Source organism: Convolutriloba macropyga, chromosome 10 (assembly GCF_964194025.1).
Source record: "Convolutriloba macropyga chromosome 10, txConMacr16.3, whole genome shotgun sequence".
In the NCBI taxonomy this organism is placed as follows: Eukaryota; Metazoa; Xenacoelomorpha; order Acoela; family Convolutidae; genus Convolutriloba; species Convolutriloba macropyga.
The window spans coordinates 26783653-26809650 of NC_134477.1; the positions used below are offsets into that span (position 1 = coordinate 26783653).

Here is a 25998-nt window from a genome sequence, read left to right on the forward strand (position 1 = left end):
TCGTATCAGTATGAAAATTTACAGATCCGTCTAGATATAGATAAACTGATATGAGTTAATTTACACCTTAGTTGTGATTAAGTTTTTCCCCTTGCCGTATATGGCAAGTACTAGTGCAGTTTTTTGCACTTAACACATTGTTCTCCCTACCTGAGAACATGTCAGTGCTATCTACTGGGAGGGTCGGAGAGTTGGTTACTGATCGTGTTTGGTGGTGGGAAGGTCGAATCTATCTCACAAAATTATGGTTTATGTACATTGATAAACTTGTGGTATTAACAAATGTGAATCGACGATTCGGTTCAAATCAGAAGCCATTATTAAATTTCACTTCACCAAACATCAGGTAAGAAAGTTTTCTTTATATATCGAAGTTTCAAATTAAGTTGCTAAGTTCGCTACTTCTCGATATATCACACATTTTACAAGTCTTTTGGGATGGGTGACCGAGTGCAGCTACCTCGAACCGTTCGAGAAAACCAAAAATGGTGCGAGTACGAAAATCAGACAAACGTACACACCATGAGCCGTTGTTGTCTTTGCCACCTGTTCTTAATTTCAACCGGCATAGACTTCAAGAACACTTCCAAGAGGCCAAAATCCACGGGAGTCATGTCGTTCAGAATCCGGACAAGGTTGACTGTGAGTGGTGTCTGATCACTATCGCTGAGTGGTGTCTGATCACTATTTGGACCTCTTCAACAGTGTTGATAGATAATCTTTGACAAGTTTTCTCCAGAAGTGCGTTGTTCCATAATTTGAAGCTGAAAGGAGTTTTGCTGTCGATCCTTCCTGGTGGCAGTGAGCTGAAAGTTTTGTTGATCATAACGACGCTCTGCTGATTTTGTCACTGTCAAGACGTTTCAGACGTCTTTCAACCTTTCAGATGCTTTGATGAGATTCTTGTCGTTGTTTTTTAGTATTGTCGTTGGCTGACATCTGCCGCTTGCAAAGTGACAATAGGCGTTCAGGAAATTGTCGGTATTCAGATAAAGGAAAGATTCCGGAAGGATACATCTCGTAACTAAGCAGGTGAAAATGAGGATGTACTTTTTGATTCGTAATTTTGAATCTTTTTAAAAAAGAGTCAGAAGATGTAGATACCGCTGCTTGCAATTGGACATTGAGTGGAAATGCAAGTAGGGTAGCCATAACAAGGCGATTCTGGTAATGGGCAACCCGTCCGTATAGATAATATGTGAATTTTATGCTCAATAGAGTTTACCTGAGTCATCTGAAAAGATATCTCTGCTGAACGAAAACGTTAATTGGTTCTCTTCCCTAATGAATGCAAATATTGTGCAGGTGGTCTAGATAGGGCCTCGAAATTTTGTCTTTATCGCGCAGTATAAATGAAAAAAATTTCAGAGTCGAGATCCTCTTGAGCAATTTTCAATTTTTTCTCACTGTTTCTCATTGTTTTTTTGATGAAGCAAGAGTTTCATTCAAACGCTTGAACGGCTAGCAGAAAAATCGGGCTGCTTTTTTGTTGAGGCTCATAAATCAAGAACCACTTGACTGTCTGTCCACAGTACCAATCGAGTTATGTGGATGTATGATTAGTTCAATTCGGTTAAAAGGAGTCAAATTCCAATGACAGTGGTCTTTTTTTTATACTTTCGGTACACTGACCTATTAAATTGGCGCAACTTTGCATTTCCATATTTGGAAACAAGTTGTTTAATTATTGTACGAATCTTAGCTCAATGCTATTTGGTAAAAGGTGTTAGAAGGTAGTCGAGACAGTTTGAATAGATTGGCTTGTTTAACTTAAAGGTAACTATCACAGACATCTTGCTTCTTTTATAACTCTACAAATGTTTCACATATTTCAGCCAAACATATAGGAAAGGCGATCATACATTCAGATGCATGCGTATTTCTCTTCCATCATGGCTGTTCTCGCTACGTGCCTCAACATCGCTCCGAGTTCTTCAACATGAGGGAGCTATCTGGCTTGGAAGATGAGAAATTCTATCGGAGGATTGACGCTGAAAGATTTGGTGTCTATTTATATCATTATCGAGACTGTGACTCTAACAGTGAAAAATGTTGCAGTCATAGTGGAGGATTAGCCGATTATTATCACCCCAAAAATGAACAAATGCTTCTTGATCGCGTTTACAAAGCAACGTCACGTCTATTCGGAACATGAAGAACGTGCTGTAATTTCTGAAATGAAAGTGCTGTAATTTGAAAGTCTGTTCAGCAAATATTGCAGTTGACTTTAGAATATTTTTGATCTGTTTGATTTGATATGAAGCTCTGACCAAAATGTTGGCAATTTTGAAACCTGCTTCTTCAATACCCCTCGTTACAGCTATTAGCAAAAGTTGGCAATAATCAACGTGCATAGTATGTTCTGTTCGTAATAGCTGCTGACGTCAAGATAAAACCAGTCTGATTTTTTTTTCAAACGAAAATCAATTCAAAGGACGATCTATTATAATGGTCAATTATGACCCTCGCCCTTTCAAAGCGTCCTTGGTCTCATTTGTGGGTATAACGAACAATGGATTGATTGTACAATTGGTACAAAATCCCAAATCGAAGATCGTTGACAAGTTTCTGCGAGTACAGAGCTGATGCGGAAATCCGATTATCAGAGTTTCTCATTATCTAGAGCATTTTAAACTTCAGCTTCAATAATTGAAAGTTTTATTCAGTTTTTATTTACTCATCCAATAATTTGTTATTATATATTATATTGATAAATTATTATGTACAATAATCAAATTATAGTTATATTCAACGTTTCCGTTAACTTGAGTTCATATTTGAATTTTACGGCGGTCACTCACAATTTTAATTCAGCTTTTGTTGCGCGATAATTGGGGGCGACTTAGTATCAAAATAAATTCAACGAGTGCTAATAAAAATATTTGGCATGGCACCTTTATTGTATTACATTATTTTGTGGTGGGACGAAGTCATGTCAACAACAGGAGCAAAATGTAATTTAACAGTTTAAGATCCCGTAGCTCGTCGAAACAATTTATTTTCATCAGTTACTTCTCAAAGACATCTGATTAAGAGCACCGGTGCTCATGTTTTGAGTTCACGCCTAATGAATCGTGGAGAACTTCAGTTGTTGAGGAAATCCAGAAAACCACACAAGAAAAGTCAATTCCTCAAATAAAAGAAAATTGGTTCTTCTCTGACCCGAGTAGTGTGAACCGAAAAACAAATGGCAATAAAGGCCTACTTAAAGCGTGGATGAGAGATGAAGTTGACTGCTGGTATTTGTTTCCATAACTTGTCTTGATGACGATAGTATGCTAAAAAATATGCAATTAAATATGCTTAAAAATTCATTTACATTTTAGAATTTTTATTTTCTGTTTTTTAAAATCCGAATTAGGTTCATATTATTTCTTACTCCCCCAGCGCATACAAAAAAAAAGTTTTACCTTATATACGAGCTATAACTCGCGCTATAAAATTTTAAAAAATATATACCACTATTATACGTAATATCAGCACTAAAAGCGCTTAAATATGTAACAACAATGCTGAAACGTTAGACTGTAAGATCAACGCTGAAAATTAGCCGTTGAATTAAAAAGTTCGACACTGAAAGGTGTAAGATAAAAACTAAATATTGATGATAATTTGCTTTCATCGCATTTAGCGTTATTGTTACGATAAACTCAACGCATTCCCAATGCCAATCTTGAATTTTTTCTGTTATGTTTAAGCGTTGCCACCTAGGCCAAGGTATAGTGTATTTTCAGCAGATAGTTAAGGGGTTTGCTAGATTAGTTTTGCCCGATACAAATATTTGTTTGTAGTTTTATTTGAACAGAATAATGAATCTGGGCCAAAGTTCGGCTATAACACAGATCCTAGCATTATTTATCCGATTGCCAAGGAAAACCATTTTGAGGAAACTCAAATCTGTTTCAATGGAATTGGTTTTGGGTACAGCCGTTGATTGCTGTCCCCATGAAGCTTTATCGGCTTTCAAATAAACAATCCTTGTAAAACAGAATTTTTAGAGAGAGTTGAAACAGGATGTGAATAATTATTTCAACCCTTGAAAAGCACAAAACAAAGCACATCCTTATCAGTGGTCACAAGTGTTAAACGTGGATGACGTGATGCGTAAATTATTCAGCCTATCAGCAAAACATCGTGGTTTGAGAAAAATGAAGAGCTGTTGACCAGCAATATGAAAATGGGATTACGAAGAAATTTTAAAAGCGGTTTTTCGTGCTAGTTGACAGCAACAATTTCTGCGAGATCATTTTTGTCTGTCGAGAGCTAAAGAGCAACTCGACGTTTCGTGAGAATCATCAAGATTGTTAGCAGATTCAATTGTGATTGAAACTCAGTTGAACGACAAGGATTACAGAAGACAGGTCCATGGGATATTGCTGAATTTTATTCAAAAAGGAAGCAGATCAATGTCAGCTATTACGCGAACTGTCCGAGCTGTTGACCAGCAATATGAAAATGGGGGAATACGAAGAAATTTTAAAAGCGGTTTTTCGTGCTAGTTGACAGCAACAATTTCTGAGAAATCATTTTTGTCTGTCGAGACACCAGTATTTTGACGCCAAGGCTGAGCATTATGTACTCCAAGAACTCTTACAACAAAATACGATGAATGAGGCAAAGATTTTGTTGTTTAGCATGCAATCATCATAAAAAAGTTGGCCTCATTACGCTTACGCTTAATTATCTGGCATGTGTTAGGGGAAATGGCTGGCGTGGCCTCACTCTACACCCAAAAGAACCAGTCATAAAAGAACACTCAGAGAATAAGCAGGCTCTAAGAGCCTCTCAGGGGAGTATTGCGCCCTGAAGAACCTGTTTCATTTGGTATCCGTGTCATTGACACTGAGTCAAAATTTTACTTCAACTGAAACCCGGTAGGCGTATCAGACAGCTGTGCTGATGCAAAATAAAAGGAATATTTTGAAGCATGTCAGGAGAAGCATCTCGTTTGTTCCAATTGTGCTCAGCGTAGACGGCACGGTGGCTGGTTCAAAAAAGTTTGCTGGGTCAAAACAAGAATTTTTTGCCCTCTGTAGAGCATCAAAACACTGTATAAGAGGTGTAAGATGCCAAAGGCGATCATTCCCGTTCGAACATGGCACATTCTTGAAAATGACTGTTAGTTTGATCTCAAGCTACCTCGTTCTATTACCGCCAATGAGAAGGGGATGTTTGCCAAGATTGTTAATAGCTCGCTCCAAAAAGTGGTGAGATCTATAAGAAAAAATTGAGATCAATAAGAACAACATGTCGAAAAATTTGTGCAATAATCTTGCAGAACGATTGCTTCAATTTTGAAGCTGAAGTATTATGTCACCTAATGAGGGGGGACCTTATTCAATAGTGAATTTTTCTCGAATCACCCAATAAGAGGTGAGTTGAATAAAATGCTTGAGTTATCGGAAATTAAGAAAAGCATCCGATGACATTAACGAACAGCAGAGGCGCTAAAATCAATAAGTTGACTGTTGATTTTAATTAGAACCCTGAGAGCAATGAACTAAGTAATAGGTTTCTCCATTGGTAACTCCTATAGCTGGCTTGTGCTCTTAAATCTTAATTGTCCTTCTGTCCAACCGCAATTTATCTTGCAGTGAAACTGCAAAACTTCATTCCAATTGATCTTAGCGTAATTACCTCCTCGTAGATTATATCTATCGTTCGTCTGTTATATTTGTTATTATTGGTGGGCTACAAAGGGAAAGGCCTACTTATAACAATGTGTTCTTTTATCCAGATTTCACATTGATGCTCGAGCTGATGTTATAAGGCTTATTTCAGGCAACTAATTGGTCACTTACGGATGGCGGGTTGATGATTATCCAACATTAGAACCATACAAAGGACATCTACGATTCTTTGTAATCAACATTTGTATAGTTTAGTTTTTCAAAAAAAATGCATAAAATTCTGAGTCTTTTACAAGGTTGTATATGACACGAAAAACGTTACAAAACTCCTGTGAAGTGTGTTCTCGATTTATTTGAATAGTAGTTGGAGCACATGTTTTCACTAAAGTCGATATGTTAGACTGCCAAAATTGGTTAAATTAAATGCATAATACATGATGTATCATTTTAGCAACTAGTATGGGCTCAATATGTGTTAGTAGCTTTACGAATAGGGAAACAAGCGAGTTTTACTGATATGAACTGAACACAATTCAGCATTATGGTAAAAAGTAATAAGGAAATTGTGTCACAATGTCATGACCTCGTTTACTGAAAAGTTTTCCTGCGAACGAAACGAGCCTTAATGTTTTAGAAGCAGCTCACACTTTTTTTATTGCCCGGCACTTTTTAAAGGCTCCTCTACAAACTCTGGTCAAGTTAATGTTTAAATTACCAACTGAGGAAATGTATTACTTAATTATCATTTCTTCAAAAATATAGAGAAATGTATAGTTGTTTCCTCCGTTGAACTTTCAGCCATTGTTGAAAAGTTACAATTGTGTTCTTGGCTATATTTCGGAACTCGGGACTGTTTCCTTACCGTGCACAGTTTTTTTGTTTTCATTGGTCTGCATGGACAAACTGACGGGTGTTTAATTATGGTTTGGGTAGCCTTTGAAGAGGTTGGGCTATCAATTAGAATTCATATATACTCTGTACCTTTAAAATAACATTTATAGGCTGTTACTTTCTACCTGGAGGGGGGGGGGGTAGGGGTAGAATTAGACTGACTTAACATTAATTATTTAATTCAGCAAAAAAGAAGCTGGAAAAGATTTTAGAAGTTTAGAAGTTTGTGAGCTGCCTTAAATGCGTTGTACCAGATTTGTAATTGATCGATAGAGAAGAGTGAACAAAACTTCTCACGGTTATTCTTCTGACGGTTATTCTCATCAAGACTCATGAGTTTCACACCACCGCACGTGCAATTAGCGGAGAACTTACAGACAGTTAACTGGATTCTACAAATCAGTGAGTATATCCTTTAGTTGAGATTACTTCAGTTGAAGGGCGATTGGCGCACATATGATTTGCACCCCTCAAGAACAAAGATTTTCCATGTAATGACAAATAATCCATATATTGGAGTACAGGGGTGCATAATAACAGAAAAAAATGTTCTTACATTATCTTTTGATACTTTCTTGTTGATACAAATATCTTGATGAATTTACTGTATGCTACGCACTAAATAAAGTTTAAGGTAATTTTACCTTAACGGGGGGGGGGGGGGTGAATAACGTACTGGGGGGCACAAACAGAAAAGATCCCAAAGATCTTTTCCGCTTGTGCCTCCCCCATCTTCGTGGATGCCTATTATGTGCACCTCCGTGTGCCATGTTTTTACATAAAGATTTACCATGTAATGACACGTACTCTGTAACTGGGGGGGGGGGGGTGGAGGCATAACTTACTGGGCAAAAACGGAAAAGGTCCCCAATCTTTTACATGACGATTTACTATATAATGTATGTCAACGATCTCCCAAAAGCTATGAAAAACAAAATAATAACTCTGCACGCCGACGACACTCCCTTGATAATTTAAACTGTGAGTTATTACTCGACTTGTCGTCGACAAAAACAAAACAAAAATTTTTAGGAGAAAAAAAATTGACGCTAAATTTTGATAAATTCAGTTCTTACAATTTTACAAAAAATTGTTTGGATAAAAGCAGACAAATATCAATTGAAGAGAAACAAGATTACAGAAGGTCCAAAGGATACCTTGGAATCTTGATTGACGGGAAACTTCGATCATCACATTCAATATAGTTTTCCAAATGAATGTCATTTGTGCAACATTCAACTATAAATTTAGAAGTCTTTTACATAAGCATCCACAATTTTTTTGCTGAGCGCATGTACGGTCAATCTTACAGTAAGCAATGTGGGTTTTATGGTGCAATAGCTTTGATTGGCATCATGAGATTAGATAGCCAAATTAAACATTAAATAGAATGATATATAGAAAGAGTAGATATGATTCCGTTGAAGATTTTAGAGTAGCTCATAAATTTATATCACAGAAGAATTACATTCATAAGAGTTTTTCAAACTAATCATTAGAAAAATGAGGGAGAGATTTAAGCGTAATGGAAACTGTAAACGATTGAAAACGGTAAATTTAGATAAAATGAGATCATAGAAAAATTGTGCGAGCCTTTGGGTTATTTTCAATCTATCTCCCGAGAACGTTTTTAAATCCTCAGATACAGATCCTTGCATAGCAAATCATAATATTACACGACCTTCTGGGGCTTGCAACTAATCTGCATCCGCTAAGCTGGAAGAGGAAATTGAAAGATCTATTTTTCTTAAGGAAACAAATTAACAATAACATCATTTCAATAAGAGCAAGAAAAATTTTTAGCAGAAATTCTATAATTTTAATCGCATCTCGTTTAAGAAATGTCAAAATTGACAGCGTTATGTTAGACGGATTTAATCAATCGGTTCCCTTAAAAATTTATACTAGGCAGTGATGGTTAATTGTTAGGATTATATTGTGTTTTTCAATGCCTTGCGTACCTTTAAAATATTGAGCAAATAAAAACATGACAAATTTTTTGCTCCATGAGACACCACATGACGGGGCAACACTGCTCTTTGGTGTTCTCTCGTGGCTCAGCAGTAGAAATATTAAAAAAATTAAAATGCTTATCCACACAATTTTAATTTTTTAAATCCGAAACAGTTATTTATTATTGTTCTATTAAAAAATACATATTGACACATGCACTGCAATGGAGGGGGGGGGGGTGTTGGTTTGCATAACGTACAGAAGGCGCAAATGATGAAGATCAAATAATCAATATGTGGCCGGTGCATTACAAAAGTCAGATATTGGCGTCAGAGTATCATTGTAACGCAACACGCCTGCTTCTTCCCTGATTGAATTTTTCCGCCCAAAATGACGTAAGAGTGGGGCTGCAATGTGAGAACTTGTTAGGAAAATGCAGCTCAAAACTCTTACATCTTTTTGAACTGCACTGGGCTTCCAACGGGGGTAAAATGGTGTAAGAGTGAGGGGGTAAAAGTTAAATTAACCCCCCACTCTTACATCTTTTTGGTCTGTCAAGGGTGGTAAAACAATGAAAGAGTTCGGGGGTAATGGAGAAGTTACCCCCGAACTCTTGCATCCATTTACCCCATTGACAGACCAGAAAGATGTAAGACGGGGGGGGGGTTAGATTGTCGTTTACCCCTCAATCTTACACCATTTTACCCCCTTGAAAGCCCAATGCAGGCCAAAAAGATGTAAGAGTTTTGAGCTGCATTTTCCTAAAAAATCCTCCCATTGCAGCTCCACTCCTACATCATTTTACCCCCTCAATCTTACATTGTTTTACCCCATCAGAACAAATCATCCCCTCACTCTTACACCATTTTACCCATTGCAGCCCACTTTTACATTGCAATTTCAGTCAGGAGGGGGGGAGGGGGGTAACTCCTAAAAAATCCTCCCATTGCAGCCCATTGCAGCCCATTGCAGCCCACTCTTACATGGCAATTATAGTCAGGGGGGTAATTCCTCAAAAGTCCTCCCATTGCAGCCCATTGCAGCCCACTCTTACATGGCAATTTTAGTCAGGGGTTAATCCCTCAAAAGTCCTCCTATTGCAGCCCATTGCAGCCCACTCTTACATGGTAATTTCAATAAGGGGGTAATTCCTGAAAAGTCCTCCCATTGCAGCCCAACTCTTACATCATTTTACCCCCTCTGAACAAATTACCCCACCCTCTTACATCAATTTACCCCTATAGACAAATTACCCCCAATTGTACAACAAAATTGGAGGATTTTAAGGAGGACAATCGACCCGGGGTTCAGCTATTTGCGATAACAGATCTGCCTCACCACTGCCTAACAGATCTGACTCACCAGCTTATCTGCCTCACCACTGATATAGAAATTTTCGGTCTTTTCCATAAATTTGGGTCCCCCTCGGTGAAATGATAGCCCCCATTTTGGTATAATTACCATAATGGGGGCTATAGGTTTTCTGAATACTAGACTGCGGGGGGATTATAACAAGAGAGACCCAAAAATTTTACTTTGAAAGCCGTGACAACTAAAGAAAGAAAACGTTTTCAATTGTGCAAGATTTTAGCCGATCTGACAAGTCAAAAATTTTACACTTTGCGAGTTTTCTTGGTGGAAAACGTGGCTAGGTGGCTATCAGCAATTACCAGCCATGGGGTGTTCTACAGTTTATTCGCACCGTTTACTGGTTGCATGGTTTTTTGCACCCTCAGATCCACGGCCACCTTTTAAAGCATGAATGACTATATTTTTAATGGCAAGTGCGTTGTAACGGCGGGGGAGGGGGTTCTTCTGGGCATAACATAGTGCTTTGACAAAAACAGAAAATTAATGCAAAACCTTTTAAGGGACTATGTGATGGGGCCAATCTTTTGTTTTTCTGTAAAAGTTAACAAATCAATTTTTTGAAAAATTTAGCAATTTTTTTGTTAAAATCGACTGTTGGCGCCATTTAAAACCAGCAGCAAGAGCCATCATACAGCAAGAAATAACTTTTGTAACTGAAAAACTCCGAAAATTGGTTCCCCCCGATTTTGGGAAGTGAAAACTGGAAAAACACAAGGTTATATCTCACGGTTAGGATAACCTCTAAGCTATTAATGGAGGCAACAAACGTTTTGGCATCAGACCCACAATTGTGGCTATTAGCACTTAAATTGTGGAAAATTGCATTTTTTTGATATTTTGTATTTTTAGTCAAAATTCTTAAATTGTTATTTCTGTGATCCTTTACGTGTTTGTTTATGGTCGAATGTCAAACAGTTGAGGCATTCAGAGCTATGTACGCAACAACCCTGCTTATGTCAACAAAAAAAAATTGCAGTAGTTTGACATTTACTATGTAAATATTAATCTAAATCACTTACTTGATGAACCAATCAGTAACGTGTAGGAATAAAGTTATAAATAATATTTACTTGATTATTTGCTTTTATCGAATTGTTTGAAAAATGATGAAACTATATTGTTTTTAGAACCATTAGAAACTGTCACGAAGAGCAGTTGGCTTTCAGAATAGACTAAGTATTCTGCATCAACTGCAGTCTTTTATGCTAAGTTTTACTAGATCTTAAGATTTTTAGAATTCTCAGTTAGTTGAGCTTTCTTGACAAAAAGTTATCGACAATACTAGCTTTTGTTTGAATACTTACAACATTAGCACGAGAATGAACATAGATAATTGCTAAAGATTTTCTTAACCTCGATCGAAGTAAAGGTTACACTCATTTAATTCAACCGATCTACTAATTGTTTCGACGATATTAATAGTCAATCGATTTAAGGGCAAAACTCGGCCACCGTAAAGCTCAAAAATCATGCTGTGATATTTCGATTCCGCTTAGATACTTGAGCAGCCGCAACATTTGGTCCGCCGACCCCGACACAGTTACAGTGGCACAAACAGCAACGACTCTTCAATTCAATTAGGTGGACCAAAGCAAAGTCCCGGCAAGTACTGGAAAACAGTTGATTGGATGACGGGTGGTCAACTGAAGAGGTTAGTGGAAGAGCTAGCTGACCTACTCAAGTTATTCTCCAGACACCTCACGAGCTAGAAGGCTACCTGACACAAAACAAAACAATGGCAGCTGAACAATTTTGAGGAAAAAGTTGAAAACAGAAATCTTTAGCGGCTCCCAAAAACAGACACAGAGATTATGTAATCAGCTGGATCATCTAGTAGGAAAGCTAGATGAAATTTACGCAGACTGGATTCGAATGATGAAGCCACAGGGTTGCCACCAAAAATTTGTTGAAATCAATGATAGACGGAGTTACTATCGAGACTTGATCGAGCTGTACGGGCACGGCAATAATTGTGCAAACCAAACAACCTTAGTGGCATCTATATCGGGTAAAATTATCAAACCAGATTGTAATTTGCAACGATGAAAATTTAATAGCGATTTCTTTCAGCAGTCTGTGACCAACAGGATTAGAAGAACGCAGTGTTACCAAGTCCCTTTTGTCGAAACAACGTCAAGTTGAGTGAATGGAACTTTAAAACTTCATGGCTAAGCAACAAGCAGAGCAACAACTAAAAAAACGTAAATTCAAATCAAAATTGAACGTGAAGGATCGAAACGTTGTCGACGAAAAAAAAAATTACGTGCACAATTACATAAATAGGAACAGGAAGAGGAAGTGTTATCCCTTAGGCAGGGAGAGCAAGAATTCGAAGACAAAAGAAAGAAAACAGAGGCTGACAAATAACAAAGACTTCTAAAACTTGAGCCGACCAAATAAAGCTCAAAATCATCGGGACCAGTGGCAGATAAGATACAAAGTGTTTGATCAAGAAACAATTAAGAAAGAAGAGCAGGGTGGGCAAAATCAGCGGCTCAAAGATCTGTCTCTAGCCGTTTATCATCTCCAGACTGTTTTATCGACCCTCCACAAAATGTCGCACAGATCTTGGGCGACAAACGGTCAGCGGTTCTCAGAAAACTGCCCCGTTACATCAATCAGCTTTAGGTCTTTTTCAGCACCACTGAGAGAGCCAAGCTTTCCTAAAAAATAGGAAATCCATTAATAAATCAGATTAACGGAACAACAAGCGTTCCAAAACAGAAACAGGGGTCAGAGTCCTTTAAAAAACTGTCAAAACAGATCTGCTTGGTGTAGAAATAGGAGCACAGTGAACCAAACCACTCCCCAAGTCAATTTCCAATCAGTCACGAGCGGTTGACAACACTAAAGCTAACTGAGTTTTCAGGAGATCTAGAGTGGCCAGAGTGGTCGGTCCTTTTTGATGCTAGTGTTCATCAAGAAAATCAGTAATACTGAAAAGACGCAATACCTGAGGCCGATTCTTGCGGGTCGAGCTAATGCAGCAAATGCGGGAATGGGATTCATCTCAAAATTATACTATGATGCTTGGGATATACTCTGTGAGAATTATGTTTCAGTTCAGATGACATAGTCAACGCTCAATTCAAAAAACTACATAATTATCCTCCGATTGGGCACTACGACTCTGCTAACATCGTCAAATTTGAAAACATGGTTACAAATGTGGTTAACACTGTGGCTCAGTATATGCAGTAGATGCAAGGTTGCCCACTACAGAGAGGCAATCGGATTGTTTTCAAAGAGTGGCTGGCCTCCAAAGCGGTAATTCATGAGAACTTGTTAGAACAGACAAACTAGTTGTTTGACAGAAGTAGACATCAGAGGCGAGATAAGCCAAAGACGTGCACTTTTGTTTCAAACGCTGAAGATTCATGCAAATCCAAGATCCTCGAATGTCCCTTCAGTGACAGACAACACCCCATTTTGATTTGTGAAAAGTTCAAATCATTTAAATTAAATGAAAGACCAGAGCTTCTCCAGAATTTCAGACTGTGTTTCGATTGTTTGAAACCAGGTCACCTGTCAAAGGACCGCAGATGCAGGGCGTGTAGTCAACTCAACTGTGGAAGGCAACCGAACAGACATTAAACACCGAAGGAGACTACACCGTATATATCAGATGCTACCACGGCAGTAGCAACTAGAATCTCTCAAGGAGGACTCCCAGTGGTTCGGATCAAACTGAAGAACAGAGACTTAAATCTAAGTGTACTAGCAACGTGTGATTGAGGATCCTCAATCTCACTTGAAGACAAACCATCATCATCTAAAATTCAACTTCAGGGCTGCAAAGCGTCCTTATTCGTAGCAAGGATCCATGGCTCACAGGATGTTAAGACTGAAATAGTGCCGATAGCTGTTTGAGTTCATAAAAGGTCCCGAACATTGACAACAGTGCAATAATATGTACACTGGAAATTGACGCTGTGTGACAAGATTGTGGAGCTGCAAGTGTTGAAAGACCTTTACCCACAATCGAGAAACTTGCCAAATCAGACCTACATGCGGGTACAACATATCGTGACGCGATGAAGCTACCTCTTCCCTTTTCTGACAACAAGAGCAGTGCTCAAGGAAGTCGCACAGTCATTGGACACACAGTCATGTCTAGCTGAAGTTGCAAGATTCATTGCTAGACATGGCTAACAAGTACCATCATCAGCAAGAACGGAACGAACTTAGTTGGAGCAGCAAAGGAAGTGAAGGCATTCCTGGACGAATAGAACAGAGATAAGATTGAAAATGAAGTAGCAGAGAAAAGGTAAGCCTCGCAGACGATGTACTACGTAGCACAACAAAATTGCTAGAAGGTCATGATTGCAATTTTGTACTACCAAAGCCTCACAGACGATGTACTACGTAGCACAACAAAGTTGCAAGAGAGTCATGATTGAAAATTTGGAAAACCAAAGCCTCACAGACGATGTACTACGTAGCTTAACAAAGTGTCTTGCTTGCGGAACAAAATTTCAATGCAAAACGCAGAAGATACGAAAGACCTTACAAGACAGCAGTAAGTGAGAACCTAGAAGGCTTCACAGCACTCACACTAAGTAATTTCTTGATAGGATTAAAAACGCCAGTGCGCCATTGATTATATCCAGCGGGCTCTTCCATGACTTGAAAAAAGTCATCCAACACGGCTCAAGCATATGCCGACATGATCTTGAAAAGATAGACTCGTGAATATCTTCCCAATGAAATCAAAGATCGAAGTGGTCAAAAAATATGTGCGAATACCGAAAGAAGTAGAACAAGTTTGGATGGTAGGCAATTGAGTTAAACGATATGAATATAGAATGGGTCGAGACATCGAAGTCTTCAGAGGCGACGATGGCGTCATACGATCAGCGAATGTCAAGAAGGCACATGGTGACTTCAACAGACCGGTAGTGAAAATGGCTTCAGTTTTCTTCGAAGCTGTTTCCGAGATCAAAACAGGGCCGGCCATCTTAAATTATATTGCTTGGTGTTTGTTGTCGTTTTTTGTTATTTCATTTTAAAAAATTGTTCTTGTTTTTGCTATTCAAAACAGTAAAGTTCTTTTTTTAAAACGACTTTTTTAGCATACATAATTTCAGAAATCATAAGCTGTGACCACGTTACATTCAATGGCAGTTTTCTGTCTTTTGATCCCACGTGATTTTTTTGTTTTTACCAAAAGACAGACTCAAATTTCAGTCGCGCTATATATGACTCGTCTGAAAAGCTGCTGATATAATCAGATTCCCGAGTCACCAGGTAATAGGAACCAAATAATCGACAAATGATCGACCAAATTGTCAAACCTCGGCTTCCAAAAATCATCCTCGATGCAGCCACTTTCAGACGAGAATAATTTTGTCGCCTACTCGCGCGAATAATCACAAATAAGCTTCCCCTTTCACCCTTTCCAACACAACCCATACGAACCGAGCTTCTTTGATGAGATGGTAAATTTTAGTCAAAATCCAAAAAACAACCCGGAAAACCCATCCAAAAACGGTACTTCGATCACTAGAACCCAAAAACGGTCCTTTGGCTCATGCGAAAAATCAACTGCCGCAAACAAACGTGCTATTATAAAGCAACAAAAATGGCACATTAAATAAAAACTCATTGTCTATGTAAACTTCGAGGGAGAGAGAGAGAGAGAGAGATCTCGACTCGCTGCCTTCGCAAACGCTATGATTAGACGAACTAACGAAAGAGACCCGAGCAGCGTAAGAGACAAATCAATGAGAATTGACTTCTCTATAAAACCTCAAAACAATGAAGCATCAAAATCGCTAACATCACAAAAATTAAAACAAGAATTCTAAAAGTATAGAGTAAAAGTGCATTTCAACAACCTAAAAAAACTCAGAAAAAGTAAAGCCATGCTTCGTAATAATAAATTTGTTGCTAGATGACAGTTTAGGCACTTTAGAATAAGAAACAACTGAATATGGGAAAAAACCAAAAAATATATAGAATTAAAAATTGCGAAACAAATTCGGAGACACTACAGGTTGGAATCTAAACTAAAGACGAAAACCAGCAAAAAAAGCAATCATGAAAGGGGCGGTATTGTGACCGCAGAAATTCAAAAGTGAACCGTCAAGAAAGCAACCAAAGATTGTGCAAAGCTTTAAATGCCGACAACATGCTCACATTGCTGCAAACTGCGATAATGCATAAAGATGTCCGGGATGCGGAAGACAATATCAAATCAAAGACTGTAATCAACATGAACTTTACAGCGCAAATCGCAGTTAACAGCACAGCTCATTATACAAAGTTGTCAAAACATTGAAAAAGCAAAACAACTGGCGCGTGCTGCGTCAAATGCAGAGGCTCTAAAAACAGAAAGCAAAGTTGAAAAAAGAGCAAAAAAATAACAAAGGATACCAAGACACAATTTGAGAAAAACATCAAAAGTATACTAACGAATCGTTTTTGAAAACTTGAAAGCAATTTAGAGCAGAAAACAAGAACGCAAATGAGCAACTGAGAATTTATCTTCTAGACCAAACAGACCAATTGAACGCAAACTTCCAAAATACAATAAAACAACGTAAAAAAACAGAGAAAACTTTAGTGAAACAGCCACGGAAGGCTTATTAAAAGTTTTTTGTGAAATACTAAAAGACAACGAAATGACTGTAGACGAAAAGAAATTGAGACAAAACTCAAACAAGCTTAGTGACAACAGACCTAAAAACCGGGCACTCATCAGTGAAACAAAAAATCAACTTGAAATTAGTTAAAAAGAAGAACCGTTTAAAAATTGAAACAAAATGAAAATGGAATGAAGAAAAATTATTATAAAAAACAGTTATAGTCACGCAACTATAATGCTGCGGATTACAAAAAATAAAAAAACTGACATACTAAATATAATTGAAAAAAAAACACGAGCTGACATAGCTTGCTCAACAAAACGAATTTAGGTTAGAAAAAATGCCCAAACTCAGAAGGTTATTTCAAGGCAGCAAAAACTAAATTCAGCTGTTTAGGATCTGCAATCTCTGTCAAACATCGATTAATTTACTATTTCATAGAGACTAATACATGTGAATCAGAAAGCAATCAAAGAAAACAGTGATCTAGTTCAAACACTATACCATATAATACTATAAATCTCTTAGATTCACCATATAAAGCATCTATGTATTACCACAACTAGAAAAAAACAGATCTAATCACATAAATACCAAACAATGATGTCCACCTAATTACTGGCGACATCCCTGGAAAACAATCAGAGATTGGAGCCAATGACCAACTCACTAACAGGACCGGAAGAAAATATGAGCAATGGTTTGACGAGGAAAACTTTATATCATACTTAAAAACTACAAACTCCTGCACAAAGATAGTGTAATACTAACCAAATCAGAGGTAACAAGCTTATTTGAAGAATTTGCTGTCTTCAACGAAAGAACCAATGAGAGCGCATGTAACATAGATAAATTAACTAAATCACATGAAAATGCTAACTGGAAAAACACAAATTTAATATCTTGGAAAATTCAAATAAATAGGAGCATAAAAAACGTAGAAAGAAACATAGATAGAATTACACAAAACATTCAAGATGAATACAAAGAAAGAACATTTAAGAGTAAACAAATAGCTACAAGTCACCAAATCAAAAAGCTGACAAGAGAAAAACATAAGTTAGAGAGAAAAAAACAAATTCAAAAGAAAGGACGAAAGAAGTACAAACCAACACAAAATAGTATCCACCAAGATCAATATACGGATGAAAAAATGAAAATAACTAAAGAAAGCCAAAAAAAGAATAAATAAAACTAATTGACAAATTAAGCCAAGCAGGGAAAGATAACAACTTTTGGATAGCTGCAAAACAATTACTTAACAAAAACCAATAAAATAACGAAAAAATATCAATGAACAATCAGGAAACTGCAGAGGTCTTCGCCAAAAACTTAAAAGTAACAATAAATACAAACGAATCAAAAACAGATCAGGCAGGAGACAAAAAAATTGTCTCCCAGAAAACAAGAGAAACAAATTTTAAGGCAACCATGCCAATTGAAGACAGAAAACACACAGAATTAAAACCTGCAACTCTTAAAAGTACATTAAGAGATCGTAAAAAAACTGCACCAGGACATGACGGATTAAGCTATCAGTTGATAAAACATTTACCTTTAGAAACACTAGAAAAAAAGTCACAGCTGTTGCCTTCTTAGATTTAGATCAAGTTTTTGACTGTGAATGGCATAACGTTATCTTTTACAAGCGAACTCAGGTTAAAATATCATGGTGGATCACAAAATGATCTAGCAACTTGCTATGTAACAGAAAAATCAAACTAAGCAGTTTCTAAAAGCTTTACACACGAAGCAGGTGTATGATAAGCCCAATCTTGTTCAATATGTTTACAAGCAAACCGAATTGTAAAGGTACATCAACTTCAGAATATGGAGATAACATCACTTGATATTACACACATGAAAACAAAAAATAGCTACTGAACATCTACAAAGTGGAAACCAACACCTTAAAAAATTGGCGTGATAAAAGAAAAAGACTAATCAACGCGGGGAAAAACCAAAAACACTATCTTCCATAGATAAAAACTAAACACAAATCTGAGGCTAAGACCAGGGTCAGTGAACATTAGTGGCATCAAAGAGGTAGAAGCTCTCGGACTTGACCTCAATTATGAATTGATCTGGACAAATCATGTCAGCAAAATAGTGATAAAGTTGTAACAAACGATCACTATATTGAAACATCTAAATTCCAAGAAACTAAAATATAATATTATTATGTACTTTTATAAAAACAATAGTAAGACCAGTATACAGAAGCCATCAAAAATAATAGATATTTTTCCCAAAATATGAGTCAAAGCAAAACAAAGCTGGATGCGTTATGTTGAGGTATGATTCGAGGCGTAAGCTGAAGACATTCAAAAACCTAAGCAAAAACCTGAAGCAAAGCAAAACAAATGTGAATGCGAACGTCTTGGAGTAGGACTCAAAACGTTAACTGAAGCCATCAAATTAGTAGCAAACTTTTTTTTAAAAAAAACTAAATCTAAGCAAAACAAAGTTGGATGCGGACGTCCTGGGGTATGACTCGAGACGATAGCTGAAGTCGCTCAAAAATACACTGCCCGGGCAAAACATATCTTTTTTCGAACCCGGCAAACCAATGAGGAGATGAAAACTACAACAAGTTGATCAGTGTGGAAGACTAAAATAAAGAAGGAAATCAGTCTAATCTTGAAGCTGATCTAACTCTAGTGTACCAGTAAGGGAAGGCAGTATGATCGTGGGAATCAAACTCAGACATTGATACTGTTCCCAAACTCTTTTGCCGCTGGGAAACAACAATCAAATCCGCAGGGGCGCAAATACCCGCCTCAATAAATGACACAAAAACTATATTCAAAACCTACTCAAGGGCTTTGTTCTCTCAGTGCACAAGTCGGATGTTTTTCCTCTGAAAAAGGGGTCTTTCTGACCGAGTTGTACCGAGGGTGCCTCTTTCTTCATCTCTCTTCTTTCTTTCTCTTTCCTCTTTTTCCTATTCTGCTTTCCTCTCTACACATTCAGCACAAAATGAAACTTCAAACAAAACAAATAGACAACAAAATCCCAACCAAACTAATCTCACTCTATCCATCCTCCAGACAATTATTAATGATAAATCAGTTCTCAACCAACCGAACCAATCTCTTTGCCCCCATCCTCCGGACAAATTGTCAACACTCAGTCAAAAACACAGAAACTACATTCAACCCAAAAGCAAAGCGCGGTTTAAAAAGTGGTGTAAATTACCATCTAAAAAATTGCAATTAGCAATTCATTGTTAATTGAACACAGTAATTCAGCAGCTTTCAAGCTAAACTTGACTCCAGCGGGAAACAATGTGGCCAAACTAAAATTGATATTCAAAAACAATGAGGTTAAATCTGTTCATAGGCAAACTAACTTTGAGGCAATCTTTGTTTTTACATTTGTTGGCAGTGCTCGGCCTTTCCATATGTCCTGGTATGAACCCGGGTTTTACAAATTAAAGAGATTCGATTTCCTGTCAAAGTAGATCTAATCACAAGAATAGCAAACAATGAAGTCCACCTAAATATTCGCGACATCCCTGAAAAACACTCAACAATTGGAGCCAATGACAAACTCACTAACAGAACCGGAATAGAAAATGAACAATGGCTTGACGAGGAAAACTTTATATAATACTAAAGAACTACAAACTCCTGCACAAAGATAGTGTAATACTAACCAAATCAGAGGTAACAAGCTTATTTGAAGAATTTGCTGTCTTCAACGAAAGAACCAATGAGAGCGCATGTAACATAGATAAATTAACTAAATCACATGAAAAAGCTAACTGGAAAAACACAAATTTAATATCTTGGAAAATTCAAATAAATAGGAGCATAAAAAACGTAGAAAGAAACATAGATAAAATTACACAAAACATTCAAGATGAATACAAAGAAAGAACATATAAGAGTAAACACATAGCTACAAGCCACCTAATCAAAATGCTGACAAGAGAAAAACATAAGTTAGAGAGAAAAAAACAAATTCAAAAGAAAGGACGAAAGAAGTACAAACCAACACAAAATAGTATCCACCAAGATCAATATACGGATGAAAAAAAGAAAATAACTAAAAAAAGCAAAAAAAGAATAAATAAAACTAATTGACAAATTGAGCCAAGCAGGGAAAGATAACAACTTTTGGAAAGCTGCAAAACAATTACTTAACAAAAACCAATAAAATAACGAAAAAATATCAATGAACAACCAGGAAGCTGCAGAGGCCTTCGCCAAAAACTTAAAAGTAACAATAAATACAAACGAATTAAAAACAGAGAAGGCAAGAGACAAAAAAATTGTCTCCCAGAAAAAAAGAGAAACAAATTTTAAGACAACCATGCCAATTGAAGACAGAAAACACACAGAATTAAAACCTGCAACTCTTAAAGATACATTAAGAGGTCGTAAATATACTGCACCAGGACATGACGGATTAAGCTATCAGATGATAAAACAGTTACCTTTAGAAACACTAGAAAAAAAGTCACAGCTGTTGCCTTCTTAGATTTAGATCAAGTTTTTGACTGTGAATGGCATAACGTTATCTTTTACAAGCGAATTCAGGTTAACATATCATGGTGGATCACAAAATGATCTAGCAGCTTCCTATGTAACAGAAAAATCAAAGTGAGCAGTTTCTAAAAGCCTTACACCCGAAGCAGGGGTTTGATAAGCCCAATCTTGTTCAATATGTTTACAAGCAAACCCAATTGTAAAGGTACATCAACTTCAGAATATGGAGATAACATCACTTTATATTACACACATGAAAACAAGAAATAGCTACTGAACATCTACAAATTGGAAACCAACACCTTAAAAAATTGGCGTGATAAAAGAAAAAGACTAATCAACGCGGGGAGAAAACCATAAACACTATCTTCCCAAGATAAACACTAAACACAAATCTGAGGCTAAGACCAGGGTCAGTGAACATTAATGGCATCAAAGAGGTAGAAGCTCTCGGACTTGACCTCAATTATGAATTGATCTGGACAAATCATGTCAGCAAAATAGTGATAAAATTGTAACAAACGATCACCATATTAAAAATCTAAATTCCAAGAAACTAAAATATAATATTATTATGTACTTTTATAAAAACAATGGTAAGACCACTATACAGAACATGTGGCCGATTCGAAATTGATACTAAAAAAGTTGAGCTCAAATCTGTTTACGGACAAACTAACTTTGAAGCAAGTTTGTTTTTACATTTGTTGGCAGCGCTTGGCCTTGCCGTATGTCGTGGTCTAAACCCGGTTTTTAAGAATGAAAGAGATTCGTTTTCCTGTCAAATTTTCAATTTTAACGGCTTGATAGAGATCCAAAAGCAGTAAAATATTAATATCCTAATCAATATTTTTTGAATGCTTCATTAAATGTCTTTTTGATCATTTTATCATCGCCTTTGTTTTTATTTTAAAAGTATTAGTTGGTCTACATTAATGTGGAAATTTTTGATGGCTATCTGGTGGTTTACAAATTATCTGCACATATAGCGGGTGATAAGTCCAACAGACTTACAATGTACATGACAGAGACTTAAGGGGAAAAGTAGGAAGTGCACAAAATAGTTTTGTTCCTGAAATCGGAGCCTTTATATTCAAAAAGGCCCAAAAAATAGAAAAAAATTTCATGAGTGAAAAAGAGTTAAGTGGCAGGTTCAAACTCAGCAATTTTGTATCAATTTATTATTAAGTCAAACAGCTCACTTGACTGCGCTCACTGAAGGTCACCTCAACCGGCAACATTTTTTTCACCGTATGCTTTTTTTGAAAAAGACGTATTCATCTAGAAAAGAAACAGTTCTTAAGTGAAGAAATTGCAAGTAAGTGAATTTTTCACATGATCAAGACCATTCAAAATAAAGCTTTTCAACTGTAACGTATCAATGGCAATATCTACCTCCTCTAAATTTATACAGACCATTGTAACAAAAAACGAGCTTTGCTCATATCGGAAAAACAGATTTATGAAAATGAAATGTTAGTTATCGATGTGGAGGGAAACAATTCTTATTGGAGCGATTTTTTTTCTCAGATTTAGACACCAAAGATTAGGTCAGATTTTTTCTGATTGTGATCCACCCATTAAGTGATGCACCCCATAAGTACAGAGCACGTGCGTCCCTTACATTGTAATTCAATATAAACAAATCTGGCACGTGCGTCTGGGAAATATAAGTAGTACGCACCGTTTATTTGAAGTTGCACAAGCTAAAAAGTTTCATTGGCTCAGTTACCTAGTTTTAGACAAACAAAAACAATTTGAGAATTGTTTTGCTAGTTTTTCTCAACAAATTTTGCTCTTGAATTTTTTTCTAAAATAATCTAATTTTGACTTATAATAAAATGATATGAACAAAAAAATCTTTGTTCCGAACCGATCATTGATATATTTATCAACTGCAATTGAGTCACCTGGAGTTACTCCCGCTTATTTCTTGGAAAATCTTTACAGTTAATTCTCTTGTTATTGCTCCTAAAATTTTATCGCCACCGGATTACGACTCAATTGATCAAACTGAAAATATTCAGCTCACCAATCATTGGATGAGAGATCAAAAATTGATCACTATTGACTGTCTCCACTCGTTGGATGACATGTTTTTAGAAAAACACTCAACTCTTAACGGGCAAGACAGGAATTGAAAAGCTTGCTCACGTTCTATATCTGCCTATAACAACGAAAGCCCGGCAATCTGATTGGTTGCAAACCAACGAACAGCTATAAATGCCCGAAACAGCTCGCATTGAATAACGTATTGAATAAAATACCAATTTCTCCAAAATTTTTGGCGTGCTCGTCTTATATCGTCTGCGGCTGATGTGGGTAAGCGGCTTTTTTCCGCTGCATTTGCAATAAAGCTTATTTGCAAAAGGAAGTGAAGGTAACGTCAATTGCTGCTTGTTGACTCACATTCAAAAGTGGTAGGGAAATGTCGCTCTGTCTGAAGTTTTTGTCGTGTAGTAAAATCTTCTGCTAACAGACGGTTGAAAATTTTCCACTCGGGCAGGCTGACACAATTTTGTTCTCATTTTCTTTCATTTTTGTGCATTTTGAAACGCAGCAAATATTTTAAAGCAGCAGGAAGTTATCTCGGAGATAATTTAGAACTCATTTTTTAAAGGGGGCTTTGAATAGGGACGCACACGATTGTGCAAGAGAAAGAGATAGCAAACGAGTTTTTTTCCTCCGGAAGTGTATTTGTCTAAAAATTGTCATTAGCGTAGTCATCAAGTTTATCCTGAATTTTTCCTTGAGACGGCTGCGTTGTCACAGCTTCACCTAATCTTTCAATTGTTTTAACAATTAACATGTCTTTGTTTGGAGTATGGCCTGCTATATTCTCTGCGAGATCAGAAAATTGGAACACAAAATCTTTATATGCAACTTCAAAATGATCAGCTGGTCGTTTTAATTCACCACTGGCTGTTTCCAATAAAAAGAAGGACTGCCTGGTTTCATAGAGTATCTGACACGAGGGCTCCCAAGATGATTTTAAACGTTACACTCCAAATCTCCCCATTTTTGCAGGATTTTTTTTCGTCTAACGTGAAAACGCATCACAAGGATTAGAGTCTTTTGGGCGCAGCGGCGCAATAACGCAGGATACTAAACGAAAATTGTAGCCTTTGGTTAGCGATGAGCGATGTCATAGCCGCTTGGAATAATTGAAAACTGAACAAATGATTGCCTGAACAAGGTGCTCTGAGTAATTTTCTGACGGTTCTGAAGCTGTAAACTTAGAAAAAGACTGAAAACAAATTCAGATCAAAAAGCTTTACAGCTTTGATTATGCATCGGATCGGGGCTTTTTTCCGTTTTTTGCATTGTCAAATTGATACTGTTTGCAGCCGTAATTTTAGATCGGATCAATTTTTTTTTCTCGATTGGCTGCGCTATTTTGGGATTGCTGAGGATTTTTCTGTTTTCTGGCGTTTATGTTGTCATCCACTCTGATGACAAAACTTTCGCCAAACAGCGGAAGTGCGCACGAGGACAAAGTGAGGTCTCTTTTATGTTTTGTTTTGTTCACAAAAATACTCATTCACCCTCCCTTGGTTATTTTTGCTCATTATGTGCACGAAAAAGACATCTGCTTGATTCAATTTTTCCTTTTACTAGCGCAGTTAGGATTTGTTAAGCAGTCAACTATGATAAGCGTAAGATAAGCGTAAGAATAAGCGGGCGATCGCAAAAAGATTTTTCAGGATAAAAGCGCGGTTTTGGAACCTTTGTACTGAAAATTATTTGCAGATCTGGTATTTTAATTGGTTGCTATTGCTATTGGGACGGTGAATTCCCAGTATTGTTGTTGGAAGGAACTCTTATATGCGAGCAGCTGCATTTTTTGGTAATTGGTCCACAGGCGACAAATTTTTAGTGAATTAGGAAAAAGCTCCAATTGATATAGAACACACCCATATATCGTAGTTTGGACTTCATTGAAAGTATCTCAGTTTCCATTCAATAAATTGTGCTTCAAAGATAAGACTTTTTAAAGATTATGTGTTTCATTGAGATGAAAAAGTAACCAAGTATCGTATCAATATTTGTTAGTTAACTAATCTACTGTGTTAAGCCAGTTGAGGAGTTAGACAGTACGCTTCTGCTTGATCTCTTTGGTGTACTTCTATTTTTGAGCGATAAAAAACTGGCAAACTCTCACTAATTATCAACAAACATTAAGTAGGGAGATGAAAAAAAAATAAAATATCTCGTTGGTTCCTTCAAAGTGATCGAGTCGATCCGCAGGTGATTTGTCTCTTAGGTTGTCTTTCAATGCCAAAGTGCGAGAAAACTTCGAGAAGCCAACGGCTTTTCGAATAGTATGGTTCGAAGATCCGAATGACAGGAGAGCGGAGGGAGCTCTTGGTTGACTGAAAGTTAGGATTTAAGTAGTTTGACAAACTTCTACGGCTTCAACTCACTGATTAGCCCTCTCTACTGAAAACTAGTTGAGCTTGCCTTACTTCTGTTTTTGCGGAACTACGCTGCACATTTGTTTTTTTAATAGATCGCTAAATAATAAGTGATGAATGTTTGTCTAACAAGTGCGTAACAAGTGTTGTGTAATTTTGTGGTCTTATTTGCGATCATTTGTGGTATCAGCAAAAAGACTCCAATTTTCAAAGTTGACACTGCAACATAGAAAGGAATAAATGCCACTTTTTGACAATTAAATGCTTTTTTATTTAACTCGATTGAAAGCTGTACGATTTCATTAGTAACTGAGAAGCGTGAGCGAGACTTTGATTCTTCAAAAGGCAATTTTTTAAAAATCTTTGTGCTCTATCTTTTTCCTTTCAATGGATCATCGTGTGGTAGAAAGTCAAAGTGTCATTTCTCAGTGACTTAAAGCGCTCATCAGATGAAGCCGTATCTGTGCCGTCTTTTGTTGCTCTCATTGATATCATTAAAGTTCGACTTCTTTGATTGCTTATAGTTTTTTTTATGAATGTTAGCTTTAATTGACTCGAAGTTCAGTAAAAGTACCCCAAACAAGGCAATTATAAAACGCTAGCAGTTTTCAGAGTTTAGATTTTAAACTCTTATTTTAAATAAGGGGCCGAACTTAAA

The 25998-nt window shown here is 36.9% G+C and overlaps 2 protein-coding genes across 6 annotated transcripts in view; both read left to right on the forward strand.

Annotated features, from left to right (window-relative positions):
• LOC142348394 (uncharacterized) overlaps nt 1–2674 on the forward strand; it is a 39907-nt gene extending 37233 nt beyond the window's left edge. For all 3 annotated transcript variants that reach the window (XM_075399727.1, XM_075399728.1, XM_075399729.1), the window contains exon 7: nt 1836–2674. In XM_075399727.1, the coding sequence (XP_075255842.1) occupies nt 1836–2155 (320 nt within the window). In that variant the 3' untranslated portion in view covers nt 2156–2674. The remainder of the gene's footprint in view (nt 1–1835) is intronic.
• Nucleotides 2675–5694: 3020 nt separating this feature from the next.
• LOC142348399 (uncharacterized) overlaps nt 5695–25998 on the forward strand; it is a 106392-nt gene continuing 86088 nt past the window's right edge. For 2 of the 3 annotated variants that reach the window (XM_075399739.1, XM_075399740.1), the window contains exons 1-2: nt 6212–6257; nt 6776–6923. In XM_075399739.1, the coding sequence (XP_075255854.1) occupies nt 6854–6923 (70 nt within the window). In that variant the 5' untranslated portion in view covers nt 6212–6257; nt 6776–6853. Of the gene's footprint in view, nt 5811–6211; nt 6258–6775; nt 6924–25998 lie in introns of those variants that run through there. The other variant, XM_075399738.1, reaches the window with a different exon arrangement.